General features: G+C 38.0%; 6 protein-coding genes across 6 annotated transcripts; 3 read left to right on the top strand and 3 right to left on the bottom strand.

Moving 5' to 3' along the window:
- Window positions 1-179: 179 nt before the first annotated feature.
- C9374_012269 (uncharacterized protein) lies at window positions 180-3,217 on the bottom strand (the record flags this gene model as incomplete). Its single annotated transcript, XM_044688017.1, has 3 exons — window positions 180-1,258; window positions 1,367-1,462; window positions 1,537-3,217. 3 exons carry the CDS (start codon window positions 3,215-3,217, stop codon window positions 180-182), a joined length of 2,856 nt encoding a protein of 951 aa, XP_044542454.1.
- Window positions 3,218-3,387: 170 nt separating this feature from the next.
- On the top strand, window positions 3,388-9,503 carry C9374_012268 (uncharacterized protein; the record flags this gene model as incomplete). Its single annotated transcript, XM_044688016.1, has 2 exons — window positions 3,388-4,207; window positions 4,360-9,503. 2 exons carry the CDS (start codon window positions 3,388-3,390, stop codon window positions 9,501-9,503), a joined length of 5,964 nt encoding a protein of 1,987 aa, XP_044542453.1.
- A 76-nt stretch (window positions 9,504-9,579) lies between these two features.
- C9374_012267 (uncharacterized protein) lies at window positions 9,580-11,179 on the bottom strand (the record flags this gene model as incomplete). Its single annotated transcript, XM_044688014.1, has 6 exons — window positions 9,580-9,755; window positions 9,855-9,937; window positions 10,056-10,251; window positions 10,399-10,434; window positions 10,649-10,807; window positions 11,164-11,179. The coding sequence occupies 6 exons, from the start codon at window positions 11,177-11,179 to the stop codon at window positions 9,580-9,582; spliced, it is 666 nt and encodes a 221-aa protein (XP_044542452.1).
- A 360-nt stretch (window positions 11,180-11,539) lies between these two features.
- Window positions 11,540-16,140, top strand: C9374_012266 (uncharacterized protein; the record flags this gene model as incomplete). Its single annotated transcript, XM_044688013.1, has 12 exons — window positions 11,540-12,048; window positions 12,180-12,475; window positions 12,539-12,774; window positions 12,883-13,378; window positions 13,463-13,559; window positions 13,643-13,858; window positions 13,927-14,554; window positions 14,646-14,661; window positions 14,720-15,028; window positions 15,082-15,127; window positions 15,195-15,344; window positions 15,429-16,140. 12 exons carry the CDS (start codon window positions 11,540-11,542, stop codon window positions 16,138-16,140), a joined length of 3,711 nt encoding a protein of 1,236 aa, XP_044542451.1.
- Window positions 16,141-17,793: 1,653 nt separating this feature from the next.
- On the top strand, window positions 17,794-18,696 carry C9374_012265 (uncharacterized protein; the record flags this gene model as incomplete). Its single annotated transcript, XM_044688012.1, has 1 exon — window positions 17,794-18,696. One exon carries the CDS (start codon window positions 17,794-17,796, stop codon window positions 18,694-18,696), a length of 903 nt encoding a protein of 300 aa, XP_044542450.1.
- Window positions 18,697-19,631: 935 nt separating this feature from the next.
- Window positions 19,632-22,685, bottom strand: C9374_012264 (uncharacterized protein; the record flags this gene model as incomplete). The annotated part of the gene is made up of 1 exon (XM_044688011.1): window positions 19,632-22,685. One exon carries the CDS (start codon window positions 22,683-22,685, stop codon window positions 19,632-19,634), a length of 3,054 nt encoding a protein of 1,017 aa, XP_044542449.1.
- Between the last annotated feature and the right edge of the window lie 168 nt (window positions 22,686-22,853).

Genomic DNA, 22,853 nt, shown 5'->3' with positions numbered 1-22,853 from the left:
TATAATGATGTCTTCATCTTCAAGTCGATGAATGTCTTTTTGATTTGGAAAAGGAAGAGCAAGTTGGAAAGTGAGACAATTTCAGAGTTTCGGATAACGAACATGGAGTGTATGATCTGTTCCGTTTCTTGCAACTGTTTCTTCTTTGATACAACGACAGATTCATGAATGATATATATTCATTTCATTGGCTTCTTCTTGTTGTTGTCTGCTTGTAGCAATAAATGACTGACACCACTACCCGAGGCAAGAAGAAAGGCATCATCATCGTCATTTTCATAGACATTTCGTTTCCTCTTTTGAAGATTTGAAAGCACTTCAGAATGACTTGTGTTGGAGAGCAACTCTGGACTGGTTTTGTTTTTCTCAGATACTGCTTCCAATGTTGATGAATTGAACTGATCCGTTGGTTCATGTACAAGATCGTGTTTGACATGAATTTCAGAAGGTTGTTGACTATTGCCATGACTAGTGCCACCACTACTGGAAGTGGTTCCACTACTCGCTAAATGTTCATTAATGATTGAAATAATGTCAATTCCTCTCGCACGAAGTACTTTTGTTTTGGAGGTTGTGGATGCATTGCGCAATGCAGAAACGGATTTTTCCTTTTTCAAAGTTTCAACGGCGTTATGGCTCAATTCGATCGATACGGCAAGTTCTTTGACTTGTTGATCGAATTCTTCTGACACTTCGTCAGACAATGCATCTTCAATGGTACATGGAATGACATGACTTGTGTGAATTTCGAGAGGATTAAAATTAATAGTTTCCAATAAATTTGAAAATTGAATTAAAAGATTGTCATCTCCGCTGATTTGATAATCCACCCGGCAACTACTCAAAATAAAATCAATTTCTTCATCAGTATATCCCCAATTTTCCATTAGTTTGGTCAATTCTTTTTTACGAGAACTAAATTTAGGAAAGCCTGTAATTTTCACTCGTCGAATAAAATTCATTTCGTCGAGTCCGAAAATTTTAGCTCCTTCAGCCGTGTAAATTCTTCGATAATTTCTTTGACGACTCGGATCAATAAAGTATCCTTTCACAGCCATGTCTCTCTTTTGTTTCAAAATGGAATCGTTGGCGAGAGTGGCATTATAAATTTCAAAATCAATAAATGAGGCGTCTGTGTCAAGAGTGAGATAGGAAACCATGGGACTTGTTGGTCTCTCCTGTCTTGTATCAACATCGAGAACGTTTTGATCTTCTAAATTGTACATGTTAAGCCGTCTTGTTTTTTCAAGGCCGTAAACTACAAGTTCATTCCAAGATTGTGCCATGCCCATAGATATTCGAAAATATTTTGAAGTGCCAATTGGCATAACAATGATACAAGGCCATATAAAAAACTACAACTTACCATCTTCAATCATTTGGTTATACATTTCGAGTGAAATGCCTTTGTATCGGCGTTTGATATAGTTGGGTACTTTGGTACAAACAATATCTTTCATGCCTGTAAATGATATTCATGTTGAAATTTTGAACGTTGTTGAAAAATTGTATAATTAATTACTGTCTGATACTTACAAAATAAAAACACATGATCAATGGGAGAAGAATTCACAAATCGAATCTTTGATGGTGACGCTAAAATACTGGTCGAACTGCCAATGCTCTCCACACTGCTCACTTGAGAATTATTATATATGGGCTGTGAAATACTGTTGGCAGCGTAAAGGAAGGTTCCAATGCAAATATCATATAGATTTTTCGTGAAAATAATTTCACATGGAGTGTTATGAAGAAAACTTTTCACATAGTTCTTAAATAATCTAGTTTTAGAGACTGGCCCACCTAGAATTAAATACTTGCTTGAATTAGAATCGACAAGCTTTTTCAACAATTCGACAATGTCTAAAAAATTTTGATCTAGAATTTGCTTAATATTTTCTGAGGATAAAAAAACATCATCAATGACACATCCATCCTGACCACTTTTAACTTGTTGGTTGTCAAGATCCCATTTCGTATCGAGGTCGAATATCGTTTCTTTACATTCGTTCATTTTACAGACCTCTCTCCAAAATTTTTCTTCAGACTTTTTCAACTCTTCTAAAGCGTCAGGATGTAAAATATTTTTCAAAATATCAACCGTTACTTTGTGTCCTCCATGATACAAACAATAAGCACTGGTCATATTGATACTGTACTCATTTTCAAGCTCCACAACAGCAACATCGGATGAGTAATGACCTATATCAATGGCTACTGCTTTCGTGGAAACGGATTGTGACAATGTCACAGCCTCTCCAATCTCTGTTGCTGATTCGTTCATTGTTAATGATGTTTTAAAATGATGACCATTTCCATAATATGCATAATGAAAATAGTAACAAAGAGCCACAGATTCCCGTACCACATGAACATTGCTAGTATTTTGTGAAATTGTTGAAATAATTTCTCGAAATACTTCACGATCTCTGAACAGAACCTTGGATGGAATGGAAACATAAATTTCACAGTCCTTCAATGAAACTCCGTTCGGCAATTGAATGTGAGAATTAAAGCAATATTTAAAGAGCTCTGTCACAATATCCTTCTTTGAGAATAATATTTTTTCTCCCTCATGACGTTGGAGCATCGAATTTTCAGGTGCTGTTTGTTTGGCTTTGCGAACATGGGAGGGCGTTATTGTAACTTGCACTCCCTCCGATGTTATTTCTACATTGCCCGAATTAATAAAAAGCGTCCTTTCATCACACACAACAAAATTCGATTGTCTTTTCATTTCTCGATTCACAAATTCATCAGTCATGATTTCCGAGATGGGAAACATCATATTCTTCCAATTATAAAAAAACACAAAAACCTCTCCTCTAGCCAATGAAACATGATGAGAGAGCGGATATGGATGATTAATAATTTGAATTCTCTGTGAATGTTGGTCCAACATGTTAATAATCAAAGCAATCGTCGTGTACATTGCTTTTTTATCACTACTTCCATCATCACATCGGAAAGCATCTTTATGTTCCAAGTCAAAAAAACAAGTTTTGAATTTCGAGGAGCCTGCATCAATGGAGAGAATTTTATGCTGAAGAGGTGGAGGTGTTGATGGTATCGTTATCGGAGGAGGTGTTGATGATGTACCAAGAAGTGGAGGAGAAAGGTTGTTAGGTTTATCAATATGATTGGTAAGGCTTGACGGAGTGGCATGGTTCAGAATTTTATCAAACGCAAATGAAAGCACATGTTTGAGTTCAGACATTTTTTTGCATTAACTTGAATGCAATACTTTACATTCCTTTGTACATTTAACTTGGCGAATTCCTCTAACAGTGTTATGATACTCCTTTTCCCATGTAATCGCATCGCCCACTTGTGTGTTGTAAACCAAGCCCGCCATTTTTTAGTTGTTTTGAACTCTTAAAAAAAATAATGACTTTGCATGATGAAGCAGCAGAACCTGAAGGAGTGGTTGAACCTCAACTCCCGTCGAGCCACGATCTCTTTCAAAAGATGTTGGAAGAGGAATTGAGGAAGGAAGAGGAACGGTTGAAAAATAATGAATTACAGGGAGGGGTTAGAGTGCCCAAAACAAAGACGAATTCAAGTAACATGAATTTTGATGAGCAGCCCATAAAACCGATACCTCAAAATTCGAACGGGCAGTCAACGGCTTTGCATTCTCGGAAAATGAAACAACAAGACCCATCAAGCAAGGTTGAGGAAATTCAAACAACTACAACTTCATCATCAGCCGAAATTTCATCATCCACGGATAAGGTTCAACAACTGTTACCAGAAAATGACATGACGGAACGAGTAGAGTCTTCCTGTGCTGACGGCCTTAACCAAAATGAAACACCAAGGTCTTTTGAAACAGAAAGATTTGAAACAAAAAATGATGATTTTGAAATACACATTCGCATCCCAGCAGCAAGAAAACGAGGAGTGGCTGATCCGTCCTCCACAACAACAAGCAATAACAATTCGGAAGAGCAACCCTTGTCGCTGCCAACACCAGTCATGACTGATGTTCCCAATAGTGTTACCTCTCCTTTTGAAGAAGCCACACCACCATCATCGAATTTATTGTTTGAGAATATGCTACGCAAACAATTATTGGAAGAAAATGTCAACAACTCGTCGTCAAATGATGACAACCCAGCATGGAAAAAGAAAGTGGATGAACTCGAGCAATTATGTACGAAATTTAAACAGGTGGACTCAACGGATTCTGTATTTCAAGCCAGCGGTATGTACTACAATCATCATTTATCATCACCATGCCATTCTTACTGCAACATAATTTATTATTACTGAAACATTATTATTCTTTCACGATTGTTCATTCAAATTTTTCATGCCGCTATTGGAAATGGAAATTATTGATGACATTGAAAACAGAAAACGAACTCATTCAAGCGCTTAACAATAGACATCCAAGCGTTTTGGAAAAAGCCGTGGAAACTCTCTATCATTTTGTGAACCATTACAAAAACGCGCCTAGTACAGCCGAGAAATTTATTCCCATCTTAATTGAGAAGGGTCTACCCTCAAAACCATCCGTTCAATCCAAGAGTATTGAAATCATATTATTGTATATTGAAGTTTCTGATCCTACTTGTATTATATCAATACTGAAGGGCCATTTCTCGAATAAGAAGCCAAAGCTTCGAGCACAATGCATTGGCATTGTACAAACAGCAGTGCACGATTTTGGTTTTCCAACCATACCTCCTAAAATAATTTTACAAAGTCTCCCCAGTATTCTTGATGATGCGAGCGTGCGAGAGGAGGCACACAAACTCGCAATGGAAACCTTCCGATGGCTTGGATTTGAAGCTGTTGAGGCACACTTGACAAGTGTAAAGCCAAACAAAATGAAGGCTTTAAAAGAAGAGTTTGACCTTATTAAGGACAAGTCACCAGCTGCAGTAACACGATTCTGTAGATCTACTCTCAATGCTGCATCATCCAAGACTTCTACCCTCTCAACCACCATTACCTCGTCACTCCTCAAAGATATTGAGCCACCAACAAAAGAAAAAGAGACCGTTGATATCAATGAAAAGTTGAGAAAGGATTGGTACAATGATGCTGAAAATGAAAAATGGTCCATACGTAGAAACGCCTTTGAAGAATTGAAAAAAATTGTTGAAAGCTTTCATATCAAGAAGGGATGTGATTGTTCAAACGTTTTTTCTGCTATCAATGTGGTTATTCAACGAGAAAAGAATGTTACGGTTGTGAAGGAATCTATTGATTGTTTGAATGCCTTTTCGAAAGCAATGAAGTCTGATTTTATAATTACGGCCAAATCCCTCTATGAACGTCTGTTGACCAAGTTGAAAGAAAAGAAGTTGGCTGACCCTACAATTGAATGTCTGGTGTCGTTTGACACTTTTACGTTTCCGTTTACTGACATGCTAGAAACTATTTTTTCAGCCATGAACAATAAGACTGCCTCAACTTCAGAAAAACTGCAAATATTTGTTCTCATAGAACGGTGTTTGCTCAACAAAAAGAAGAAAGATTTGGAAAAAGCTCTCAAATCTCTGACCAATCATTTACTATCTTTCACAGATGATGCAAGCTCTGAAGTGCGCGATACTTGTTGTAAAATTATAGCTCGCCTTATTTGGGTAGTTGGAGAGTCTGGTCAAACAAGCGTATTTATGAAATTAGAATCTCATGTGAAGGAAAAAATTGTACAGTATTTGGAATCTTATGGAACTCCTCCAATCGACAGTGATTTTAGCAAAAAACTATCACAATCCATAGAACATAAGAAAGTAGCAAGTTCTGCAGTTCAAAAACCGTCATCCGCCGGCTCAGTATCTCGACCTCCCTCACGAACCATGGAAACCAAACCCTCCTCAAGCTCCACCAAGAGATCTAAAGTACCAACCTCAAAATCACTCTCTCTGAACAAACAAAGTAATAATAGTGGCAGCAATTCAGCTCCTGCTATCACCCTATCTGCGTCAGACGTATTAGAAGAATGCAAGATATTATTTGGGGAGGCTTGTATTGAAAAGCTTACCAATAGCAATTGGAGTGATAGAATTGCAGCCCTTTGCAACATTGAATCCGTTATTAATTCACTGGAAAAATCAACACTAGAAGCCAAGCAAGATCACATCATAGGTCTCTTTCAATACAAACCCGGATTGAAAGAATCCAATGCCAAAGTATTAGAGAAGATTTTTGACATGATTGAATGCATTCTCAACAAGACAGATGGTAAATCTGGAGAACTAAATGCATTACCAACCATCACATGGATGGTTGATAAGCTCATAACGCCAAAAGTTGATGTGCAAGCTAAAAAAGGTTTAAAAGCATTTTGTGAATCCATCAATCCTCAGTATCTATTTATTAAGATCTGTGAAAACTTGGATGACAAGCCACCAAAATTGATTGGATCTATTTTGGAATGGCTGAGTGAAGTTATAACAGAGTTCAGTATTGCATGCTTTAGCACTCCAGAACTGATCGATTTTGCGAAAAAGTATTTGGGAAATAGCAATCCAATCATCAAGAAAGGTTGTATAAAAATGATTGTTGCCATGCGATCATATATGGGAGAAGGTCTGTTAAATTTTTTTTCAGACACAAAACCTGCCTTGTTAGACATGGTTAAAAAAGAGTTTCAGAAAGTCGATGGGCCGCCACCAGAGCCAACACGTAAAGTTAAGGGACAAGAAAGGATACAACTCAGCATGAGCGCGTACGAAAATTCTCTTCCAAGGTTTGACATTATGCCAAAAATCGCTCCCAAAATCTATCACTCGCTCGACGATAAAAATTGGATCATTCGAGTTGAGGCGCTACAAACAATTGAAAAGATTATCACTGATGACGCCCACAAGCGAATTCAACCAAATATTCTGGATCTCATTCATGCATTAAGACAAAGGCTGGAAGATGCCAATATCAAGGTGGTTACCACGACACTCACTCTTTTAGATGTAATTGCAGAGGCTGTTGGATCAGATATGGAAAAGTTTTTGAAAATTCTGTTACCAAGCATTGTGTCTAAATCCATGCACAATAATAAGGCAGTTCGAAGTGCAGCGTTGGAATCTTTGGACAAGTACATTTCTGTATTTCCATTCGAGAGTATGTTAAAATTTTTCCCCAAAGCCATCACCAGTGAAAAAGGCAATCCTGAAGGAAAGAAGGAAGTACTGGAATTTATTTACAACCACTTGGCAACCATGAAAACTAAGAATATTGACATTTTTTCTCCTTTGGTAAAACCCTTATTGGAATATTTGCAGGCTTCTAGACCTGATACGCGAAAGCTAGCAGAAGCAATTCTTTCTGAAATTTTACAGCATGGAGGCTATGATTATGTTTCAAAACAGGTGAGAGAGCTGAAACCTGCTTTCCAGAAGAGCTTGGCACCTCTTTTACAAAAGCATGCACCTCTTCCAACTGATAGCGATTCGTCACAACCTCAACTACTCACTCAATCCGTCAATCTCTCGAGCACTCCTGCAACGTTACAAAAACCTGAGCGAAAGATGACATTAAGGGATGTGAGCAGATCACTCAATGTAGAAAGTAGACAAACGACTGCGGCGACAACTGGTTCACATCCGCCATCCTCTGCCGCCGTTTCTACATCAAACACTTTTAATCCAGGTTACATCATGAGCAACAATGATCCCGAATCAGAATTTTCCAAGCAACCAAAAACAGTGAAGAAACGTGCCAACATTTCCAAGACACTGGCCTCATCTCCAAACCGATCTCCTTCGCCGCCACATGTAATGCAGTCAAAAACAGTTACTGTACAACCTCTGAAACCATTCTTACCTATTATTCCTCGTTTGCAATTGGGAACTACTGCGCAATCACCGTCCGTTGTTGATGAGTATAAATTGGATTTAGAAAAGATCGAAGAACAAACAGTTACACCACACATGTCTTCCTCTGAAGTCACCATTCCAGAATTGCCACAACATCAACCACATAATACATCTCTAACAGGAAACTCTACTCCAAGAATGCCTGAAAGATCTCCTGTGAAAGAAACCATTCGAAAAGAGCAGATTCACTCAACTCTCTCTGTAGGAGAGTTGGTAGACACAATCAACACAAGCGAGCATGGATCAGAGGTTGCCATTAATGCTCTGAAAACTCTAGTGATGAAATTTAAGGATGAATCATGTAGACCTGCCATCCTCTCGTATTTGAAAGAACTTGTAGAGTGTCTCACTGAAAATACTCAATATTCTTTCGAAAAGGCGTCAGCAGGAATAGTCTCAACTAGAATTTGTAAATATCTTCTTTCCACACTCATGTCTCTGTTCAATGATAGACAAATGGCTGCATTTGTTCCACAGGAAACTTTGCAAAGAACGATCGATCAGTTGCTGAGCCGTCTGTTAGATGAAAGATTACCCTCTCTCGAAAATGGACAAGATTTGTTGAAAGGACTTAACTCACTCATGCTGAAAGTATTGGAAAATTCAAACAGGACATTCTCTTATACCTCTCTCATACACTTGTTGGAATATTCGTATGCTAATCCTGCTCTGAAAAAGTATTCAGAGTTGGTGGTGAAATGTCTTATCAAGTTAACAAAAGCCCTTGCTGCTACCATTTCACGAGTTGATGTGGATATTCTATTGATGGATTTACATAGCTTTTTGACACACAATCCTCCCACCTTGTTTAAGGATAGAAATGATTTGCCGCTGAGGACTGTGAAAACCATTCTTAATGAGTTGGTCAAGGTCAAAGGAGAAAGTATAAGATCGTGCCTCAATCTAATACCCACTCACAAAAACCCTCTCATTATTTCATACATTGAACTCATGCTCACTTCGTCTGGAAATCAGCAAGTCCAAGTAGGTTCTGTTGGACCAACAATGACAACCAACGGAAACGGAAATGCTTCAAGTAATGCTGTTGCAACATCAATAGCTGTCACCTCTAATAATCTCAACATTCAAGCAAATGGTGAGAATACTAGTACTAGCAACACAATTGTGACAACAACAGGTCAACCATCGACGTTGCAACAAACTCAACCACAACAAGCAAAACCAACAAGACCCTCACCTCCAAAGTCTGCAAACGGAATCAATGAGAAAGCGATTCAAGACGAGCTTACCGAAATATTTAATTTAATTAGTAACAAGGACAGTACGCATTCTGGATTATACAAATTGTACGAGTTCAAAAAGACGCATCCCAGTGTGAGTATCAATACACACCTATCCAAATGCAGCGAACCATTCCAACAATACATTCATCGTCAACTTGCTAAAATTGCTCAATATGAAGCCTCAAAGCAAGATGCCACTTCGAGAAGCGTCTCAACAACAACTCTTCAGAAAAGCCAGCCTGCTGCTTCTTCTGTGTCACCAACAAGAAAAACTCCAACAATTACGTCCGTTGATGACATCCGAAGGCAGTTAAAGCTCGTTCAGCAAGAATCCAAGCTGAAAAACGCACGGTCTCTGACAGTTTCTGACCTGAAGAAGAGGATTCAAAACATTGAGGAAAAACTCTCCGCTGACAGTGATGAGTAAATAATAAACAACATGAATATTAAACAATGAAAAGGAGTGTTTTACTTTCTGATGGCGACATGTAAAAATACTGGTATTAATTGCAACACTTCTTCTTCTTTTTTGGATCTTTTGGAGGTTCTTGGTTAAGATTGACCTTATTGGTATCCTGTGGGTTGTCTGTGGGTTGAGATGTGTGGTTAGTATTCTGTTCTTCGTTTTGAGCTGCTTCTTCTAATTTTTTATAATAATCAATGGCGAGTGTTTGGAAAACTTTTTGTGTTGAATTATAGAATATTCAGGTGCAGCAAAATATAAGCATGTAATCGTTTTGATTCAGTCATCACAGTCCAAAAAAATTTAGTAACTTACTCTCTGTGACATTTAAATTTTCTTTCACACTAGCCCTGAAAAATTTAATACCAAGCTCAGTAGCAAGTGACTCGGCTTCAGAGCTGTATTAATGGAAATCCACAAAAATCACACATGTTGAGTAATTTGTTCATCAATGAATGAGAAGAAATAATTTGTTCATGGTACAATCAACATGTTAATTTCCGGTCATATACCTACGGTTGAATCACTGCTTGGTCTATTAAATCAATCTTATTTTGAATTAAAACTTTACATAAATTGGTATCGTCACATTGTGTATCGACTTTTTCGTTCCATGCCTTGATGGCTTCAAAACTTCTTCTGTCCGTTGTTGAAAACACCAAAATGGCACCTTTGGCACCTCTGTAATATTGTCTAGTCATGTCAGCAAATTCTACAATGGTATTATATGGTAATTGTTGAATGATAATTGTTGTCACATTATATTATATGAGAGTTTGTGTCAATGTTAAATGTGAAAATTTTTGACAACAAATCGTCATTATCGCGAAAAAAGAACTGCCCAAGTTGGTATACGTACCTTCTTGTCCAGCAGTATCCCAAAGCATAAATGTTACTATGTTTCAAAATGTCATATTGAAGAGTTTCATATTTCCCGATTGCATAATTTTCATCGTCGTGTTGTCAAAAATTTTCGTAAATGTCATGTTATGTACAAATTTAAATTGTAATGTTCGCACATTATTACATGTCCAATATTGTGTACCATGAGAAATAACGGGTGTATTCATTAATAACATTGTATTTTGTGCAAAATGCAGTTTACGTACCAGCCTCGTTTATAGGTTCAGGTATATATTGTTGTTTTTCTTTGAATGCCACACCAATCGTTTGCCTATAATCCGGATCATATTTTGAGTCCACAAATCGGCGAACCAGACTTGTCTTTCCCACCTGACCGTCTCCTATAATAATTATTTTCATGTGTTCTAAGTGTGATGATGATGATTATTTTGGTGAATCATTTTCAAATTGTTGTTGTTGTTATTCGTATTTCCATATTACAGACATATATCCACAAAAAAGTGTGATGGCATAATCATTTAGAATTCCGTTCCGCAATCATTACACGGATCACGATTCCGTTAAACACATGATAAAACATTTCATCAAACCATCATCAATGATCATTTTCATATTTCATCCATATCATCATCAACACAACATTCCGCGCCATCATTATCAATTATTCATATCATTATAAAATATCCATTGTTATTATTATTATTATTATTGGACTCATCCTTTCAACAACAACAGCAACAGCACGCGCACACGAACTTACTTTCGACCTCGTCCATTTTTTATAATGAGATGAAATTGGAAAAAAATGTTTTCATCATCATCCTCTGAACTTCTCGGTGAGCTCTCTCGGATTTTGAAATACGCAAGAAGTGATAGGCTCAGTAACCACTCGGATGAGATCTTGAACGGTTCATCCCAACAAGATTACTATCGATAGATCGGAATCTTGCTTACAGAATTGGAGATGCGAAAATTGGGTGGTTGAACATATTTATATAATTTCTAAAAGCTGGAAAGATGTTAAAATACAACTTGTAAGATGCTCATGTTGCTGCTTTGCTGATAACGGTGTCATGGATGGAAATTGTCTAGGCTTGTTCAATTGTTTTGGTACCTTTCACTGAAAAAGAAAAAACATGAATATTGGTGGCAATGATGGAGGCATGAACGAGCAGTCGTCTTCTTCTTCCTCTCAAATACAACCTGGTACACATGGAGAGGAATCATCAACACATGAAGAGCATGATCTTTTGTTACCTTCTTCAAATATGAGTGAACAAACAAGAAGACCTGCAACACTTCAAGAACCACAGCAACCAGAACAACTACAACGAGAAGATGTGTTTCCTGCAGCAGAGTATGACATTCCACCACCCTCTCCTTCTGTATATCCAATGAGAAGAGCAAGCTTTTTGTTTCCAACCTACCAACAATTCCTTTCTCAACAACAGCCAGCACAACAACCAGCAATGCCCTCTGAGCAAGTGCCTGCCGCTGAGAAGGAATTTAAAGAACAAGCCAACTTACCTCCTGGATTGGAAAGACGTCGGTCCTCTGTTCTATCCATGCTCATGCCAAGGCCATCTCTTCAGGCACAAGGTATTACTACAGCAACCACAATTCCACGACTCTTTGAAGAAGTAAGGTATGTGTTATTGTGTTTTTAAAAAAAGAATTTGATAATTGGAAATGGTGACGATGGATTAATTTCATGATCGTGGTGGAAAATATTAATTGCCACGATTAATTTTTCACAAATTGGATTCTCATATCCAGACAATCGATTGATATTGTTCATGATGCACAAGTGCAGGATGTAAAGAGACAAAAAGAACGCAAAAGACGTCACATTACCACTTTTATCAAGTCTCATTTACACAAAAAGGAGGTCGAACAAGCCCATAAGAAAATTGTGAAAATTGAGGAACACGAAATGAGTTTGGAGAAAGTCTGTGAAATGTATGGAACGCAATTTAATGTTGAAAATCCTGAGGGTTCATACGGATTGTCACAACAAGTAGCAGAAGAGCGACTGAAAGTGAATGGTCCTAATCAATTTGCTCCACCGAAAGGTAGATCCTTTTTTTGGAAAGTTGTTGACCAATTCACAACTCTATTTGCCCTCTTGATGATAGGTGCAGGAATATTGTGTTTCATCAATGTGATCATTGACAGAACTCCTGCTTCGTTTCCAAACATATTTCTTGGAGCTATTTTGTGGCTGGTTGTCATCATGAATGCCATTATCACATTGGCTCAGGAGCATAGCTCTGAGAAAACTATGGCAGCATTCTTGGCTCTTCAAACTGCGAATTGTATGGTATTAAGAGAAGGTATTATGCAAAGAGTAGACGTAAAAGAATTGGTGCTTGTAAGTTTTTACATATTTTCAACAATATTTTCGTTTTGAACCAGGTACTCTTTTCGATAACCAACATGGTTTAATTTCTTTTAACACTTGTGTATTGTATCAAAATAGGGTGACTTGGTGGTCATCAATGCTGGAGATAAGGTTCCAGCTGATTTACGAGTTCTCTCATGCAATAACCTCAAAATGGATAACAGTTCTCTGACGGGTGAAAGTGAACCTCAATCGAGAAGTGTCGAATCCAATGTTCGCAATTCCCTCGAAGCTACCAATTTACTATTCTTTGGTACCATTGCAGTTGATGGAAATGGCATTGGTGTGGTTATTAGAACTGGTAATGCAACTGTTATTGGACAAATTGCTGTGATGGCACAAACGAGCACACAACTTAAAACACCACTCGGTAGACAAATCGATCACTTTGTTAGAACTATTGGTTCCATATCATTAATCATGGCTGTCATTTTCTTTATCATTGGTTTGGCTCTTGGAAATTCGTGGTTTGTTGTCTTTCTGTACAGTATTGGTATTGTCGTTGCAAACATTCCTCAGGGTCTTCTTGCCACCATGACCCTATGTTTGACTGTTTCTGCACGAAGACTTCAAGGTAAGTTATTTTGCACAATGTTTTGAACAGATGAATCTCACAAATTTATCTCGAAATTTTGTGAATGACCGACCATAAATATAGCCGTCAATGTACTTGCCAAAAAGCTGGAGCACGTTGAAACTCTGGGAGGTGTATCTTGTCTTTGTTCAGATAAGACTGGAACTCTCACACAAAATAGGTAGGTTTTTAATCGTACATGCGAGCTAATTTGAGTCATGCTAACCACGTCAACACTGTAATTGTGAATGTATTGAAATATAGAATGACTGTTGTGGAAATGTGGGCAGATGGTGCTTTTATTGACGTTCGTTATAACAGAATGATGAAGCAGAAGCCATCAGGTAATTTGACCAACTTTTCAGACATTTCAGAGAATGACCTTACTACTGAGCAAAAAATTGTCCGTTGTTGTGCTCTTTGTTCTAAAACTATCTTTGTTGAGAATGAGCTAAATTTGCAAAAACCAATCTTAGATAGGTACGTTTTGGTAATTGATAAGCCATCCATTGTTTAAAACATTGTGTTTTATTTAAATGATACTCTAGAGAATGTATCGGAGACGCATCAGAGACTGCATTGATCAAGTTTGTTGAAACTCGTGAAAATTCCTCCACTTTGGTTGATATTAGACGTCAATTCCCCAAGCAATATGACATTCCTTTCAATTCCAAGAACAAGTGGATGCTAACCATTCACGAGTGTGTCAATAAGGATCTGTTCGAGCATGGCCAACTTCTTACTCTTATCAAAGGTGCTCCAGAACGTGTTATTGGTAGATGCAACTCGATGCTTATGAGAGGTCAAATCGTACCACTGAATGAAGACCTCAAAGAACACTTTCAAGATGCCTACAATTTTATGGCCTCTAAGGGTGAAAGAGTTCTTGGTTTAGCACAACGATTTACAAGTGCAGAAATTGTCAACACTGTAAAAGTAAGGGAGGAAATGGGAGCTGTTGAGTCAGCAACCAAAGAACAACAAGGTATTCAAGCAGAAGCTTCTGCTCCCACCATTGCACTTGCCTCTGAATCTCGTGAGGATTTAACCACAGCTGAACAGCAAGTTGAAATTCCAACGGATGGTTTTTGCTTTCTTGGAATGATAGCATTAACTGATCCACCTAAGGTAGGAGTACCAGAGGCCGTAGCAAAATGCAAGAGAGCTGGAATTCAGGTAAGCAATTAATTTTTTCCACCAAAATTTATTTTGATTTTAATGGTTTCGTTTTTACCAAAATTTATTTTGATGTTCACAATTTTCAAAGGTTGTCATGGTCACAGGTAAGTCGAGTATTTCATTTGATTATAATAACATTTCATACTTAACCAAAAATATTAGGTGATCACCCTACGACTGCAAAAGCAATAGCCAAACAAGTCGGTATTATTGATCCAGGAAGTAAAACACGTGAAGATCTTGCCTTAGAAGAGGGAGTGAATCCTGAAGACATTCCATGGCAACGAGTAGATGCAGTGGTGTTACACGGAGAACAAATCGATCGTTTATCAGAAGAGGAATGGAGAACCATTTTACGAAAGAAGCAAGTTGTATTCTCTCGTACCTCACCTCAACAAAAACTTATCATTGTGAGCAGATTCCAACAAGCAGGCCATTGCACTGCTGTGACTGGCGATGGAACCAATGACAGTAAGTACTGCTACAACTTACTCATTTTGTTGTAAATGCTCTATTTTGAAAAGGTCCTGCATTGAAAAAGGCAGATATTGGAATTGCAATGAATATAAGGTAAGTAGCTACTAATATTACCAATTCGAAAATACTATATCATTGTTTACCAATTTCATGCCTACAGCGGTTCGGACGTGTCTAAAGAAGCTGCAGCCTTAATATTGCTCGATGACAACTTTGCCTCAATTATCAATGGAGTAGAAGAAGGTAGACTCATATTTGACAACCTCAAGAAATCCATTGTATATACGTTGGCCCATCTTTTACCTGAACTGTAAGTGATCATGCAAATGATGTTGTGAATATTATTATTTTTACATTTAACGCCATACTATTTTTTCAACTTTATCTCGATTAGGATTCCATTCTTGTTGTTTGTTCTAGTAGGATTTCCAGCAGCCATTTCAGGTCTATTAGCACTTTGTATCGATCTTGGAACTGATTTGATATCTGCCACGTGTTTGGCCTACGAGACAAAGGAGAGTGACATTATGAGCATTCCACCAAGACCAAGAACTGAACTTTTGGTTGGTTTTCGTGTCTTGTCTGTTGCCTATCTACAACTTGGAGTGATCATGACCTTTGCAGCGTTTACAAGCTTCTTCTTGTGTATGGGCTTGTATGGAATTCCGCCAGGATATCTTTACAGAGCGACCTACCTTGGGTATTTCGGTCTCACATCCACCAAATATTTATATATTGCCGAGTCTGGTTTGATGTTGAGCCCGTTAGCTCAGCTGGATATTTTGAGTACCGCTCAGGCTGCATTTTTCTTGGCCATTGTGATTTGTCAATGGTTTACCTTATTTGCTGTCAGAACACGAAGAATGAGTCTCTTCACACAGGGTCTATTTACTAATCTTGCTGTTTATTTTGGAATTATTTATGCCATTATTATTGCGGTGATTGTGATTTATGTTCCATTTATTGGAGATTATATTATTGCCACGAGACCATTATTGTTCATGTTTTGGTTGTTGCCACTGCCATGGGGAGTGTTCATTATCATTTATGATGAGGTTAGAAAGTGGTTGATTCGAAGATTGTACTTTACTCCACTTCTTTGGTGAGATTGAGTGAAATTGATGGTAATAATTAAACACTGTGATTCATGGTTTTCATCATAGATGATGACACCATTGTCACAATGTGATAGACTAACAATTTGAAGTCTCTCAAGCGTTGAACTCGTGGGTTTCTTCATCACAGTTACCTTTTGTTCATACTCAAACATAATTCCTCTATTCATAATATTGACCCTCGCTGTGAGTTGGCTCTCTACTCTCTCTATATTCTGCACTCAATTCTTCTTCTTCCTTCATGGCAAACCAGGCATGATTGTTTCGTAATAGATTTTTCCAATACGAATGATCTCTCATGTTCCTTAATATCTTGAATCCCAACAACAGAAGAATAAGCACGCCTCCACAACATGCGCTCAAAATAATGAAACATGCAAAGCAAATTATAACCAATTTCAAAACGAAAGATACTGGTTGGTGTGGCTCTGGTTGAAGAAATACAGTCACGTTCTGACCTCTATTCGAAATGATAAAGTCAATAATTATTGTAGCATTGGCCTCACTCTTGACGTGGCTCATAAACTCTGTTCTTTTCATCGCTTTGGGTTCAAAGAGATGCGAGTTGAATTTCTGAAATATGGGACATTGGGCTTGATGAAGGATCAAGTTATTGACTATGGATGCATTGTAAAATGCATCCAAAGGTATGACTGTCTCGTTCAAAATTGATGGAAGATAAAACAGAATTGGATTCGGGAAGAATTCTTCCACATGTTGATGTATTTCTATTTTCCAAAATGTAGCAAACGGGGAACATTGCAAACATATAAATCGTTCCACAATCCCCTCGTAATTGATGAAAGAATGATTCTGGTCCATTCGATTTAAGGAATATCGTTTTAAAATTGGACCTTGAATCACCTGTGATGATATATTCGTTTCGTTGGAACTCGCTGAGCAGTGATTTGAAACAGACAACGAATTACTCATCAACGACAAGAAATAATTGTAATTGCTCCGATAAGATATAACCATTGATACAACGAGAAGAAACATGAACATCAAAATGATCAACGTTATTTGATGATGTGATCTAACATTGAGGAAGGAAGAACAACAAAATACTCTCGTCCCAGTTTGATCATCGTTGTCCTTTATCCCATCCCGATGATTCTCATTAAGGCTTCTAAGGCAACCGATCTTGCAGTTGATAGAGTTGGGGGTTTTCTCGTACCTCCCTTTTAGTAACATTTTTCGTAAAAAAATACCATTCATCATGTTGTGTTTCCTCAGATTTTTGAAGAAATTTTAATGTATTATTCAACAAACAAGTCGTCCGTTGTTCCGAAATGGTGAATAGAAAATACAATTAATCAAGTTGATGACGGACAGAATTTTTCCTCGCACCAACATTAATTTTTACAAAATCCATCTTGGCCGACCCATCCATGCCTCCGCCGGCTGCACTAATAATCCTAAAAAGATAACCAGGTAATATGACCCAGTTTTTCGAGTCTGATGAATCATAGCATCAAATAAGGCAAGGAATGGTTGAATATTCGAATGCGTTCAAAAAATTCCTTTTTTATGCAAGGGGCTTGCTTTGTTTTTACATACTCTCTTGAGGTTGGAACGATGATTCTGGAGATTCAATAGTAGTGGTCGAAACAAACTCAAAAAAAACACAACGAATCTCTCACGATGGTCTCTCAAAAGTCAAATGTCAAACCACCTAAAAGTGAGGATCGTACTTTGCCACACCACAAATCAACTCATACATGCAACATACAACGTGCTACTTTTTCCAATGATACATCCAGTAGTCCTCGTTTAAAACAACATCAGCCACATGTAACAACAATGGCGACATCAAAAATTGAAAAACCTTCGAAAATGTCTCGACCAACACGCCATGTGAAATTTCAACAAGATTACTCTTCTCATCAATTCCAATGGCATTCATATCATCATGGAAATAAACAACATGTCGAGTCTGCTAGAGCATGTGATGAAGCTTCGACACCCTCGTCATCATCCACTCACATGCATGAAAAAACATGTGCCTACCGAGAAGGTCATCGCCATGCATCGAAGCATCATACACCGCATGCATGTTCTTCGTCCATGAAACCACAATCATGCACTCCTGATGCTGAAAGACAACGTTATTTGGAATTACAACAATCGTTGGCCGTCTTTTTTGGGTTTGTCATGGGAATTTTGAGAGGAAGTGAATACATGTGTCAGGAGGATCAAAGACATGTTGAAAAACTTCATTCAAATCAGATGATGTCAATGCCATTGAAAACAGCTTTGAATTTTGGTAATAAGGAAACGAATTTGAATGACATGCAACAACCATTATCATCGAACACAACGAATGACCATATTCAACAACAAATTTTACAACCATCCAATCCTTTCACTGCAGATAGTAATGATATTACTACTGTTAGTTCTGTATTAACTAATAATCAAACGACATGCATGTCAACATTGCCCACAAAGACAACACCACATGCATCGAATCAAAATGATTCTTCCAAGAGACATGCACGAACGTCCATTTCCATACGAGAATTGTTGAATTTGAATGAAGAATAAGAACAGTGTATCACATACATTGTTGTATGATTGCATGTGTTAAAAGTATACTTGGAATCGATGATGCATGTTGCGAGACTCTTTTTCATCCAATGCGCTGAAATTGGAATGCAAATTCGAGAATTTTGCATTTTCGAACCAATAAGGGTTGGAATATTCTTGCATATTTCAGATACAACACGTAAAAACATCATCATGGTGGAGATTTGAATTTTTAAATTGGACATTCTTGTGGAATGAGAAACTGCAACAATGAACAACAGCAAGGTGAATGAATCATTTGTGCTTTTGAAGTAAACATGAGTTTCTTTTTTTAATTCCAACATTTTCACTCAAATTTTTGAATTTTTGCGTTTAAAAAATATTTTGCATACAAACCGTTGAAACCCCATAAGAAATGATTTACGACGTTAACAGTGAGTTGTTCTTGCGATTCGTGAAAAACAAGAGCAATCGTGCCATGAGGTATGTACTAATCAATCATCGTAGACTATGGTTTATTTGTTTATCCATGTATACCGAAATTTGAATCCGTCATGATGAATAATATTGAATATTCTTGATGGTGATGGTATTAATATTATTTTCAAAATGAATATACACGTATCAACAACATACAAACACATCAATCAAATATAATTATGATGAACCACTACAATCATAACAGAAAGCAAGAAAAGAAGGAAAAGGAAGCTAACACTAAGAAGACCACCACTGGTGATAAGATGGAAGATGAATAAATTATTGAACATATCCACCCATGAAGATGGTGCGTTCTTGCTCTCATCAACGTGATAAACAATAATTTAAATTTCATCAATTCAACCCGAAAATAAAACATCAAATATTCAACAAAATTTCCGTTACACAATTTCAAGTGTCAAATGCCATTTACTAAGAATTCGGTTGCTATCAGCGAATTTATGTCTTCTCAATTACAAGTGAAACTTCTTCATGTCCACAGCAGTTGGTCTGTTCTGTGGATCCTTCTTGAGCATACTCAACACAAAATTAATCAAAGGCTCATGATAGAGTTGATTCTTGCTTAATTGCTCACGCAAACTATTCAAAACTTGGTCTTCGGCTTCTCCCAACATTCGACTTGCAACACCGATATTACTAAATGTTTCTCCTGTCATTAATTGGAAGAACGAAACTCCTGTTGAGAAAATGTCAGAAGGATAACTATATTTCTGACCTGTCAGACATTCAGGAGACATGTAAATAATGGTTCCTCGAACAGAATTAGTAGTGTCTCCCATTTCCTTTGCTTCACCATAGTCTCCAATGACAACCTCAATTTCCTGACTTTGTTGGTCAAACTTGTCAACGAAAATATTCTTTGGTTTCATGTCTCTATGCAAGACCATCTTGGTATTGTGTAAATAATCGAGACCGTCTCCAATTTGACGAATCAATTCCACAATGACCTTCTCTGAGAAAAATCCATGAGTCTTAAAACACTTTTCCAAGTCACTCTGATAGAATTTCATGACCAAGCACAACGACTCGAGAGATTTGGCTCTAAATAATTCGTACACTTCGACCAATCTTGGATGTTTGAAAGTGAGAGTCTTGGAACATTCATCAATGACCTTCTCCATGTCATTGTCATCCACACGAATTGATTTTACAGCCACTGCTTGATTATTTCGTTTGATATCATGACACAGATAACAGTCTCCAAAAGTTCCCTTTCCAACTTTTTCAATCACTCGATATCTTCCTTTCAGTAAGGAACGATCATCTTCCGAGTCTTGTGCATTCGAAGATCTTGTAGTTTGATGCTTTAGTGACGCGTTATTGGAAGCATCTGATTCACGATACGTTTCAATAAAGACTGAGGAAGATGTAGTTGCCGTGTCCGTTGTTGTGTTGAGAGTACTATGTGCTGTATTCGTTGTTGAAGTGGTTGTGTTGGTATTGGCATGCAAATTTGCAGATGAAGAAGATGGTAAAGGAGCGCCAATCGTACCTGTATGGGAATAACCTTGAACACCTCCTGAAGGTTGTTGTTGCTGATGTTGAGGAGGAAGTGTGGGTTGTTGTTGAGTTTGATACATCTGAGGAGATTGATGATACATCACGGGTTGAGAAGGAGGCATTCCGACCATCATCATTTGTGGTTGTTGTTGAGGATTTACAAAGGATTGAGTTCTATATTGAGAGGTTGGTAAAGTAGAATATAGAGGAGGTTGAGTCGGAACGTAATAGGTTGTAGGTTGTTGAGGATTTGGCATGGTATTATATGGATTGGCTGTGGTGGTATAATAAGGTAGACCTGAAGTAGTATTGAGGGGAGGAGGTTGAGTTGTTGTTGTTGTCGTAGAAGAAGGTGTTGTCGTGGTTGTCTGTGGAATGATCACTTGAGGTTGTTTGATGGGTGGAATGGTAGAAACCATGATGGGTTGTTGTTGAACTGGAATGGGTGGTTTCATATCAGTCATTGGAATATGAGCTGTTGTTGTATTGTTATTATTGCTCGTATTTCCATTGGCCAATAAGGAATTGGTAGGAGGCTTGTTTCTTCGGACTCGACACACCACGAGACTCACCACAATAATCAGACATGTACACAACACGAGAGATCCCAACACACTAGCAATCACAATAATAATCGTGTCTTGTAAATCATCACTCATACGCAATGTAATTTCAAACGAACATCCATTACTACTCAAACACGCAATATAGGCATAGACTGGAGGAGGTGTTCCCGGATATGGCACGAGTGGATTAATATAAAACACCTTGGTCGTACTGAAGAGAGTGGGTGCAGTAAATTCTGGTGTGCGGGTCTTATCGTACGTGTAGCCGACAGAGACATTTTGTTGAGAGCCAGTCGTGCTTTTCAATGAAATAATGTATCGAGTATTGGGAACGCTCACACAACTGTAACAGTAAAACATTTCAATATCGCCACGAGTCATGCTCACCGAGTAAGAGGTGGAATAACTCTTGTAAATGTAGGTAAAGGTGTAGAGTTGAAGAGTGGCACTCGAACTCGAGTGATAATTGTACCAAACGAAATAGGATGCTTGACCTCCAACGGCCAATCGATATTCGGAATTGTAGTAGGAAGTGAGTGTGGAAATTTGTCGGAAGGAGGATGAACTGGGCATGCTGGAGAGTTGATTGGTAGCAACGGTTCCGAAATAAACTGGTGACCCTCCGGAGACCGAGTAGGAAATTGTGAAATAGCCAAAGTAATAGGTCGTGTTGTAAAAGACATATCTTGAAGGAGAGATGATTGAAGTCTCTGCATTGTCGAGAGAGGAATGAAGAGCGAGTGGTGTTGGGCTGATGAGTTCTGTTTCGTGTTGACTCGTGATTGGTGGTTGTTCTTGAATGCTGTCAGATTTGGTCATGGATGATGATGACACGAGTTCAGATAAGGTGCCACTCCTATCAAGTGTTGGTGGGTGAAACGAACGTCGTTGTATTGGTTCTTCTTGTTGTTGCTGCATACAAATCAACGGTTGATTGTTGTTGGCAGTTGACTCTTCAGTGGACTTTTTCGAAGACGAGCAAACTTGTTTTCGAATGTACTTTTCAAGATGAAGCTGCATGGAAGGTTGTATCGTTTGCATGGGTTGTATGGTTGGTTGCAGGAGTGTATTCCTCATGGATGATGAAAATGTTGGTTCTTCTGCTGACACAAAAAGTATTCCAAGTTGGTGTTCATGTTGATGATGATGAAGAGGTGCCACATGAATAAACATGTATAAAACAATAGGAAGCAACAACAGCAGAACCTTCCAGGAACTGGTTGCAACATGTTGACCACTGATAGAACTCTTGATTGGAAGAACTTTCCAGAAATGTTCTTCATTGTGCCTCTGCTGCATCATGATGTCAGCTAATGTCCTTATTAATGTCTTGTATGATGGCCACTGTGTCAGAGATGCAAAGCTTTTGAATTTCTCGTCTTTGACCTGTTGATGCCCATCATGATTCTTGGTGATGTTGGGCTTGTTTGTGAATGACATTTTTTTTACTTTTTCATCTTGTCCACCACAACGATATATTTTTAAGATTCCATTCAGGGGTCAGGCAAAGCACATTACAATCAATCAAATACCGCAGTGTTCAAGGTTCATGACATTGTTCTTTTAAACACAAAAGGTGTCGAAATCACCCACACTCTCAACCACTGG

Source organism: Naegleria lovaniensis (genome assembly GCF_003324165.1).
Source record: "Naegleria lovaniensis strain ATCC 30569 chromosome Unknown tig057, whole genome shotgun sequence".
Classification (NCBI taxonomy): Eukaryota; Heterolobosea; class Eutetramitea; order Acrasida; family Naegleriidae; genus Naegleria; species Naegleria lovaniensis.
This window is presented reverse-complemented; position numbering and strand designations above follow the sequence as displayed.